Raw genomic sequence first — 11,285 nt, forward strand, 5'->3', positions numbered from 1 at the left:
ACCTGTTGTATATTATTTACCATTTCTAATACATATTTCTTATCAAGAGCTTCATCAGTGGTTAATTTTTTAGTTAACTGATCAAGCATAAACTCTTGGTATTGTATCATGTGAAACTGGCAGTTTAAAGCTCTAGCTGAGAGAGTAGCTGAAGTGTATACTTTTTTACCCCATCTGTCTAATGCCCTTGCTTCCCTTTCAGAAGGAGTAGGTTTTTAGCTATGGTTGCGGCAACTGCCTTGGGACCCTGGGATATAGTTTCTGGGTCTGCAAGGGGGGCCTTGTACAGGTGGTGATGAGTGTCAGGCACCCTGTAAAATCTGTCTGGTTTGGCAGGGGCTGGGGTAATGAGTCTGGAGCAGAGCAGACATCATTAAAAGCGTCATCTACCACAGAAAGAACAGGAGGTATAGCTAAGGGCCTGTGTTGTGGAAGGTGTAGAAAGGTTCTAAGTCTTTTCGGAATCTGAGAATTCTTGTTGCTGCCATTGGAACTGCTCTCGCATGGCATGCAAGGTTTCCCCAAAGGAGAATTCTTCTGGAGGGGAAGCAGCTGGAATGGATTCTTCAGCATCAGAATCCTCAAAATTGGAGAAAGGGCCTCTGGCTGGTCAGTAATGTCTGATTCATCTGCAGAATCCTCAGAGGACACTGGCTCAGGGGGCTCTGCCCTGGGTCTCTTATCTGGGGGCTGAGAGGCCCTGTCTGGGTGAGATTGAGATCCTCTAATTAAAGAAATCAAATCTTCTGCCAAGGTGAGCATTTGGGAACTAGAAGAGGGCCTGGTTGGGGGTGGTTTAACAGGCACTGATTTGGTAGTCTTGGCTGCTTTAGCCCTGGCGAAGGCCTTAATGGACATGGCTGCTGGAGGCCTAGCAGCACCACGTGCTGGGGTAGAGACATCCAGGGGAATGGTGTCTGATAAGTTAGTGGGTAAAGTTTCAGAGGCCGATTCAAGAATTGTAGCAGGGGCCTCAAGTGTAGAGATAGATTCGGCTGTACCTAGATCAGTTTTCTCGGTTTCGCCGAAACGAGACATAGCGGTTTGCTTAAGCGTGGTTTCAGCCGAAACCGCGGACCGAAGTGTCGGTCTTTTTCGTTTTTGGCAGAAAGTGTAGTCGGAGGTTCCGGCATAATGTAAGCAAAGTCAGGACCGAAAAACTGTTCTGCAAACTCCGACCGGCCTAAGCGTTCCTGGTTGAAGAAGCACAGGCCGAACAGGCTGCTACGTCGTGGGCTGGGCCTAAACAAGGCAGACAGTAAGAATGGAAATCTTTATGAGGTATTTGTTTCCCACAGGTTAAACAATTATTAACTTTTTCTGACATCGGCTGAGGCAAGAAAGAGTCCCCAACGGGTACTTAGCTTTAGAAGTCTTGAAGTATTCGTAGAGAAAATCTCTGGATCCGACCGACCGGCACTTGCGAACAGCTTCTGCTTCGGGCGCCACGCGGCAAGAAAGACTGAGGAAAATGGCGTCGGCTGATGCCTTTATACCCGGAGTCCAACAGAGATGACGTCGGATGAAGAGCGACATCAGCCGAAGCCGGACCCGGACTTTGGAATCCGGCCGACTGACGGGCTGCCTGACGACAGGACAACCCAGCTGTTATGACTGCAGATGCATCCATGAAGGACATCTGCCTGCAACTTTCCCTTATTGGGATGTGCAGATAAGCCTCCTTGATATCCAAAGTTACCAGCCATGAATCCTTGCCCAGCATTGGTAGTAATTGTTGAAGGGTGAGCATCCTGAATTTGGGAATCACCAGAAAAGTGTTTAGAATGGACAGATCCAGAATAGGGCACCAGGTGCCCCCTTTCATGGGTATCAGAAAAAGCCTTGAATAAAAACCTAGGCCTGCCTGATTTGCAGGAACTCGCTCTATAGCCTCCATAGTCAGTAGAAAAGAAATTTGAGTTTGTACCTCTGCCCTGAGAGTTCTGGGTATGTCTGGGTATCCTTGTAAAACAGGGAAGGTGTGAAAGTAAAACCTGTAACCTTGGTTTACTATCTTGAGCACCCATTTGTCTTCTGTGATGGTAGACAATACCTCTGCAAACCTGGCAAATCTTCCCCCCAAAGGAAACCCAGGGTCCGCAGAGGTAGGCACAAGAAGGCCGGAGTCATTGAGAATGTTTGCTTTGGGAAGCTGGCTTAGAACTCCCCAATTTAGCAGTAGAAGAATGCCATTGTTTAGCCCTTTGAGGGGCAGAAGCCTGCCCTATGGAAGATCTGAAACCCCTAGGCCTAGAGCGACCCTGCTTGCCAGGATCAGGGAAAGACCAATTCTTGGAAGGATAATACCTACTAAACCGAGGAGGCTGAACTTGAAGGAAATCTTTTACAGCTTGCATATATTTTGCCTTATCCTCCTTTAGTACCCCCTCCTCAGCCTTATTACCAAAAAGACTGCCCTTGTGCAAAGGAACATCCAGCAATTTAGATTTAACTGGTTCAGAAAGAGGCTGCTCCCTGAGCCAAGCATGCCTTCTGATTATAGTACCAGTGGCTGCTACTCTGCAGGAAGCCTCCAAAGTGTCAAAACCACAGTGAAGCGGATGCTTATTAACTAAAGTGGCAGAATTCAGTAAGTCTTGTAAATCTTTGTTCTCCGTCATGGAAGGAATATCTCTATGTTTAGCCTTAATAGCCTCCAAAGTATGCTGTTGATACTTAAGATGTGAAAAAGACAATTCACGGATCTAATGGCAAGAGTTGTAGAGGTATAGACTTTTTTAACTCACCTGTTCAAGGCCCTAGATTCCTTATCAGAAGGCACACGGTTTTTAGCAATAGTAGCCTTAACATCCTTGGGGCCTTGAGAAATAATTTCTGGATCAGCAGTAGGGTTTTTAAAAAGGAATTGATGAGATTCAGGAACCCTGTAATACCTATCTGGTTTTCTGGGGGCAGGAGGAACAGAATTAGGAGTTAAAGAATTTTCCATGAAAATATCATCCACAACTTCCACAAGCGGAGGTATAGCCAGAGGCTTATGCTGTGGCAAATCTAGAAATTCCCTGATTCTTTTCTTAGACTGTGGAAAATTCTGACATTCCCATTTAAAATGTTCCCTAAGAGTATTCAAAGTATCTCCAAAGGAAAAATCTTCTGGAGGGGAGGTAGAAGGAATAGAGTCCTCAGCTTCAGAATCCTCAAAGTCAGAAAAAAGTTGAGAATTTCCTTCTTCACCAGCAGACATACTGGAAATCTCAGAATCTGAGACAGACAAAACATCAGGAGATAATTCCCTAGCCCTCTTTGAAGGGGGGATGAGAGCCCCTAATCAGGGAAAGAAGATCACCATCCATCTTTACCAACTGGGACTGAGGAAAAGGAGGGGATGCCGATGCCTGCTTGTGCGTAGGTTTGCGGCTGGAAGGTTTACTAACAATCCGGAGGGACTCGGGACGCCTAGCAACTGCAGATGTCTGAATTAAGGTAGTCGGTCTGGTTCTGGTCTCATGTCGAAAAGAAGAGGCGTCAGAAGCCGGTGCCTGCAAAGCGGCTCCGGACCCATCGGAGGCGGCAACAGGCGGAGGGTCTGAAGACGAAATAGCAGCCTGCGGCATGGAGGACTCCGTAAAGGTCTCGACAGAGGCTTGCGGCTGAAAATCTGCGGACTGCAGGGACTGCGAAAGCGCCTCACTGACTACAGCTGTGCTGACTACCAATTTCAGCTGTGCGTCGTCAGTAGATTTAACCCTAGGCCTGTTGCAGTCCTTGTCTTTGCGTTTCCTAGGTATATCCGAAGTCGGGAGACCAGAAGACACCATACCGATGAACTTAGGCCAGACTCCGAAATACTTATACAAAATGTTAGCTCTACGGCGTATGATACGCGGGTTAAAGGAAGCACAGAGATCGCAGTTAGGGAAGTCGTGCTCAAGGCCCAAACAAGTTATGCAACAGGAATGGAAATCACGGTGCGGAATCTGTTTTCCACAGGCAAGACAGTTATTAACTTGAGCTCACATTTGTTAAAGCAAGAAAAGAGGATCCCAAACGAGGTACTTATCTGAAGGTGTCTTCAACTTGGTAGTCGGAAAGCGAAATGGCCAACTGGCATGCGAATTGCATCTGCTTCGGGCTCCGCAGCAAAAAAGACTGAGGAAATGGCGTTGTCTGCCTCCCTTTATACCTGACGTAGTGACATCAGTTTTACAACCAGTGGCAGACGTCATATACCAAGGACTCTGGTATTCGGGCCGACTGAGGGCTACCGGGAGCCGGATAACCCATATGTGAGGACTGCAACAGTGAAACAAGAAGAACATCTAACTGACAACTCTAGCCATAATTCTACTAGTTCTATCATTAAGAGGAGTATTTAAACAAAGCACCAGCTTGGAAGTTAACAAGCAGTATTTTTCCTTTCAGTCTATTAAGCTTTTATTTACATTTTTTAATATATATACACCATGCATCCCAACCTCCATATGTTACGGTCAACCTTCATAATGTAAGCTTTTTGTAAGAAATAATGATGTATCATTTTATAACCCGGGTCATTGGACCACTCCACCAGTTAAACACATAACTAGAGTGATCCTCCTTAAAAATATGTGAAAGAGCCCAAACATTAGAGAAAGAAGAGCCTAATTCACATACCAACAACTTACCCACTGATCATCTAAAGACATGAAGCTTGTATCCACCAGAAACGGGGGTTCAAGCAGCTAACATTTACACAAGAAGCCAGCAAAGGATTAAAGAGTGAATGCATCAAATGGAAGGAGGAGTTCATTGGTCAAGGATTTAAGGATGAGCTGTTATAAAGACCACAGTATAACACATAATGGCTCCTACTGAAATGTCAGCATTCGAAATGCTGACTGCTGACATGCCAAAAAAAAATCAGAAAATCTAGGTTGAGAGCTAACTTCGAACATCGCTTTTCTCCTTTAAACTTTTTTTTTATAGCGGGCAAGCCTCCCTGCACCCTCTGAAGTGTGTGTGTGTGGGGGGGGGGGTGTCCCAAACCCTGCATACTTTATATACATATATATATATATATATATACACATACACACACACATATATACACCAACTCCGAGATCGCCATACCTTGAAGAAAAAGGAACATTCAGGGAATTTACTATCTCTGACTTACATATAACTTCACTTTTTCGGCCTGTCTCTCTGTTTTGGGAATTGGTGCAGCAGGTCCCAACATTTCAAATGGTTATCCATACAAATGTTCATTAAAATCCCAAGAACTTAATAAAATGGCATTTGTGCTAATGGGTGACAATGTTGGACTCATTTTCAGAAAAACTCACATGCCTGTAATTTCACACAATAAATGTACGCTGAAATAAAAATGTTTTACTTCAATGCAAGAAAATCTCTACCTTTGTATTTAGACACATCATTTGTGCCGATAAAAATTTGTGCTTGGATTAAGAAGCAAAGCTTAAAAGTATCAAATGAACAATGCTACCCAACGGTAAATCACTAACTGCATAAGATGTCCAACATGAAACTTTAACAAACAGATGTACATGACTGTACTTACAGACAATCATACAAGTATGTAACCTTCAAAGAGCAGCCAACACTACGGGTGCTCAAGTACTCATTACTTGCTTATTAAAGTGAAATGTGTTGTAATCATTACAAGTTGCATATTTCTTCATTAAAAAACTCACCACTACTGAAGAGTCTGTCTGCCTCCAAAAGAGCTTCTGTTAATCTGTTGCTACTGAGGCTAACCATATCCTCTCGGTTTTCTAAAAGGTGAAAGAAAAAAAAGTAAGACAAGCAGTAAGACAGATAAGTTTTCATATAAACACAAAGTTGTAATGTGACATAGCACACAAAAAAATTATGCGAACTTAAAGAAATGAAAAAGAAAACAAGTACTAAATTACTTATTGTGGTCTCTGTGATGCAGCGGGTAAGTACTGAACACAACACCGATGACCTGGGACTGATACGCAAAACATCTGCTACCAGAGTTGACAAGGAAGGGTGGAGGAGTTAAGTGGCCAATGTGGGCTCACTGGTCCTGGAATAAGAAAAGCAGTCTGGTCCACTGAAATGCTGGTACCTACTTCAGGAGAAAGTATAACATGCACTATATAGGGTGGAGCCATTGCTTTAGCACTGGCACACTGCATCCATGAAGCAGGCTTCAATAGGCTTGTGCAGGAATGTGCAAAACCACACTTGAAGATATAAAAGGCCTTTTCACCTGCAAGGAGGAGGAGTAGTGCCAAAAAGGGGAGAAAAAAAAAGCAACCCTCCACTGCTGCCTGAATGAATAGTTTCCCATGATCACCTATTACCTACAGTGAAAGGAGGAACCAGTTGGGTAATGGAAGAGCTGAGGAGTAAAAAGAAGGGGAGTGGAAACAGTAAAAAAATAATTTAATAATACTTTGATAATGTATATGTTCATAAATGTTTCCTCCCTTTGAGACTGAGCAGGAAAGGTCACTCACTAGTTGTTTTACTTAAAATACCCTTGACATGAAACCTAAGGCAAAAATAAGCTGCTAAAAAATACAAACAGTAGCATACATATGAATACACAAGCAAATAAGTGCACTACACTGTAGGTTTTTTTCAAAACAATGCACTGCAGTACTGTTTCTGTAAATAATTTTGATATTACTAATTAAAAGAGCATTTCCAATATTTTAAGCAAAACAAAAAAATAAGAGATACTAAGTAAATGGAAAAGTGCACTAAAGCACAAGAAGTAGACAGTAGTGCACTATTTAAAAGCAAGTGTAGTTAAAGCATGTTTCACAGCACAGTTTGTATAAACCCAAGCAACAAAATATTATGGTCATTTCAGTAACCACAGCATATACAAGGGTATGAGCTATGTCATAAACACCATATATACATGCATCACAGACCACAACAATCTGTGTTACAAAGTACAGCTGGGAGACAGCCAATAGTTGAAACCTTCAACAACCAAACAACGCTAATGAGAAAATTGGTGAATGCTTTGACTGCATACCACCAAGGTGTAGCAACTCAGGAGACCATTGTAATAAACAGTAATAACCAGGGGATACAGCTCCCTGCAGATAATGTGTACGGCATACCCCCCCCAAAAAAAAATATGTACATTTTGTGTAAGCTTCTTTCTTTTTTGCAAGTGCAGCTTTCAGGATTCTGGCTGTCATATGAGCATCTTCTTCATCCTAGTAGAAATAATACTACCCACAGTGCTACATTAGCAATTTCTGGTACAACACATATTTGTGAACACTGAATACCAAGATGAACAAGAGTGACTGGTGCTGCCTATTCCAAATCAGTCATCGCAGCTCATATAAGTAAGTACAAAAGCACAACTAGCTTCTTTGGTACAGCTCGGAATGGCACAGCAATGACAAAAGTCATCAAAACATGAAACTTCATTGATGGCTCCACACTGATCAACAGCTTGACTTCAGCTCTCCCAATTTTGAAAATAAACTGAGAAACTAGAGCCAGAGATGCTGTCAACTTCAATAAAATTCAGTCAGTGGCTAGTAATGCCTGGATGCCAGTAAAGAAAAAACTAAGAGCCTGAAAATAAATCAACTAGAAAATGTGAAGAGAAAACACTGACTTGAAGAATCCTGTACCTGTTAAGCAAAAAGGAGCTCAAGCTCTGGTGCAACCCATGGCTTCTAGTAATCTACAAGAAAAAAAGTCAAATATGCTCAGAGTGGATTAAAATAAACGAAACACTAAAAAAGTATATCAACTCAAATAATAAAAGGTTGGAGAAAATAGAAGAAACTTTAAATAGATATTAAGATGAATTGATAAAACTGCAAAAAATCAATGGCCTGTGTTAGCAGCTGTCTATTTAGCACAAACATTCGTATTAGGAGGGATAAACTTCATTATTTGAAGATGTTTATAGTTATATGTGTGTGTTTGTATTACATTAATAAGTTATAATGTGTTATGCGGTCTGTGTTTTTAAGGGTTTTTAGTAAACTAAAAAGTATTGTTAAATGTGACATGAGTTCCAATGTTGGTAAGAACAAACTGTATACAAGACTAACCTGCCAAACATTAATGGGTGCATGTATCACAAAAGCTGGAATTAGACATTTACAAAAGCTACCATATATAATAGGTAGAAATAATGACGTCTTACCATAACGGTGACACTTTCCACATTATCTTGGAATGTGAATTGTCTCATAGGTAAAGACAAGAAGGGAAGAATAATTTATATTAAGAAATGCAGAGTTCAAATAATGCTACAGGAGACATTTGAAAAGGACTGAGATGTGAATTTGATAAAGAAAATGTTTCAGTACAGATATTCAACAGAATATCAGGGACAAAAAAAAAGATGAGTACTTGTTTTAATTGTAGAGTAGCTCCAGTAGTGACAGAAGAGAAAAAAGGTAATAATGTCAAATTTGTAGTAGTAAAGAGTTACTGGCAATGGATGAGGATTATAAAGGATATATATGTAGTCCACCTAAAACTATTTCTCTTAAAAATTAAGCTCCAAAGTAGCAATCAGCCTTCAACAGGAATATTACTTGTAGGTAGAGACTGGAATTTTCAGTTTGCAACACTGAGAATTTACCTGGAGGCCTAAAAGAGAAAACATAACAGAAGAGGGTAGATTTCTGAGGAATTTATGAAAATCTTTGGTATGAAAGACATGAATTCAGTAGCAGGAACTCAAAATGTACATATAATTCCCCAAGGTAGAATAAATGGGCTAAATTTAACAAATTATAGTTCACAGGAACATGTCCATTCAATTAAGAACTTTGATACACATCCAGTAATTATTTCAGATCATGCGCCAATAACTACTAAGATAAAAATGCAGGGTAATGGAATCAAAGATGAGACAATGGCATTTCCCCACTTAACTGTTAAAAAGCAAGGAATTTAAGAAATGGGTAGTGGAAATTATCCAGGAATCAGCAGGGAAGATAGAAAGTACTCCAGAAGCTATAGCTGCTGAGTGGGATAAAATAAAACCAGAGTTCAAAATAAGGTAGAAATAAAAGAATAAGAGATATGGTTAAGAAGTAATAAGAATTATTCAGAGGGGCTGGCAAAGGTTAAATAATTAAAAAAGGGAGTCTCACAGAACAAGAGGAGGTGCAATTACAAAGTGCTAAAGAGAAAATAAGGGAGTACCTGTTTAATATGCATGAGTTTATAAAGACTGCTGTTAAACAACTGCTTTTATAACAACTCCACAGCACAAAAAGCTTTTGGCACAATGACCTAGGCAATATGATGTATAAAGGGCTGTTGCCAAACTATGGGACCATATAACAAGAAAAATAAACCGAGATCCTAAAAGAATATTAGCGATATTATAAATAAAGAATACAGGTGGCAAGTCTTTTTGATTGCTTCTGTGTCACCAGGATTAAATGAGACCATCTCTTTACCTAGTGTATTAAAAATGGGGGGTTTTAACAGATGAATGATATACAAAATATGTACTAGCTTCTACAATTGTTTTTGGTTCTTATTTTAGTTAATTATTTAATTGCATAATTATTTTCTTATCTAATTATATTGAGTGTATAAAATGGTACAATGTCTTGTTGGTGACTATCTGATGAAGGCTGGTAGTACCAGTTGAAGATGCTTACCTATCATTAAATTGTGATTCTGGATCTACTTTGAGCTGCCGTTTAAGTGTTGTTGGAGGTTTGTCTATAATTTTATTAATATGGCTGTCAGAAGCTCTCCAGATGATCTGCCTTTTATTACTAGAGCTGAATGTGAAAGCTTGCAGAAAGCAGTTCATAACATAACCAGGTTGATACAGCAATTAACCCACAAGGTTATTATTGCTAATGGAGGACGATTTCCAGAAGGATCCTCCCAAACTGATGTGTCCCAGGACAGTATTCCACCAGGGCAGGGCCAGTTCAATGAGCAGAACTTAAACCCAGGGTCCCAGAATGTAGATGGTAGCAATGTGTACAATAGTGGAAGTATGGACTTAGATCAATGGTTGAATTCAACGGAAAAGCCTAATGGGACTAACAGTAAAAGCATGCCTACATGTGAGGATTTATTGGGCAGTTTCCATGATGCTTTGTGGCAATACCGCCAACATTGTTACAACAACACTTATTTCCAAGAATGTATAAGATGCAAATAAGTGCCCAAAGGTTTACGTTTTTGGAAGTTCCCTACAGGGTTAGTGGAAAACAGCACCTTACACATTGAACTACTGGACATGTACGATCGGCAAGGATGTGAATTTTTGAAAACATTAATTAAACATAATTTAGCAGAAATGGATCAACTCAATTTGAAAATAAAATCATTACATGAGAATATTAAGAAGGACTCTGTTTAATACAGGGAAACAGCAATATTATAAGATTTTTTCGGATATTGATGCCATGAGTCAATCAGTGGTGAAAAGGAAGAACCGGAAGTTAGAACGAGATTGGATTGACTATGCTAACAGGAGGACATATCCTAAAGAGGCCAACAACGCGTGGAGGATAGGGAAACTGTAGGGCCTGACAATAATGGTGTTAAGGAGAGGCATTTAAATAGTTCTGGTGGTTCAAATAAGTCCACTTTAGAGCAGAACAGCGTGCACAATTCTGAAAGGATTCGGAACAAAAGGGGCAAACTTCCCAGCTGAGATTATGTGGACTATGGGACTTTTCAGAACAGAAAGCAGAGAACAGTCTCCTATTCCAGGCAGAATTATCGCCAGAACTGGTAGGTGATGAAAATGATAACTTTAGCAATATAATTAAATTAATTCAAAATCAAGCTTGGGAATTTTAATATTTATAACTATAGCTGTTATGAAATAAATACTGCACATGCAGAGATTTTTAGTAAAGTGTTGAAGTTTATTCCTACCAGGTGTGCTAAAACTATGGAACTTATTACCGACTTGAAATTGTACATGAGAAGATGGAAGTTAGCCCTAATGTTTCATGAAAACAATAGTTAAGTTGAAAATACATGAAAACTACCAAGTAGTTTTGGTTTTGGTAATTATTTCAGATCATGCGACAATAATTATTAAGGTAAAAATGCAGGGTAATGAAGCAAAGATGAGACTCTGGCATTTCCCAACTTAACTGTTAAAAAGCAAGGAATTTAAGAAATGGGTAGGGAAATTATCCAGGAGTCAGAAGGGAAGATAAGTACTCCCAGAAGTTACACCTACTGAGTGGGATAAATTGAAAACAGAGTTCAAAATAAGGTAGAAATAAAAAAATAAGAGATATGGTTAAGAAGTAATAAGAATTATTCAGACGGGCTGACAAAGGTTAAAGTATTAAAAAAGGCAGTATCAC

General features: G+C 40.2%; 1 protein-coding gene across 3 annotated transcripts in view; it reads right to left on the reverse strand.

The window, feature by feature from the left end:
* Positions 1-11,285, reverse strand: part of NSMCE4A (NSE4 homolog A, SMC5-SMC6 complex component) — a 740,267-nt gene that overhangs the window by 659,980 nt on the left and 69,002 nt on the right. For all 3 annotated transcript variants that reach the window (XM_044056053.1, XM_044056054.1, XM_044056052.1), the window contains exon 2: positions 5,655-5,735. In XM_044056053.1, the coding sequence (XP_043911988.1) occupies positions 5,655-5,735 (81 nt within the window). The remainder of the gene's footprint in view (positions 1-5,654; positions 5,736-11,285) is intronic.

This window comes from Protopterus annectens, chromosome 14.part0 (assembly GCF_019279795.1).
Source record: "Protopterus annectens isolate FY-2018-M chromosome 14.part0, PAN1.0, whole genome shotgun sequence".
NCBI classification, from domain to species: Eukaryota; Metazoa; Chordata; order Ceratodontiformes; family Protopteridae; genus Protopterus; species Protopterus annectens.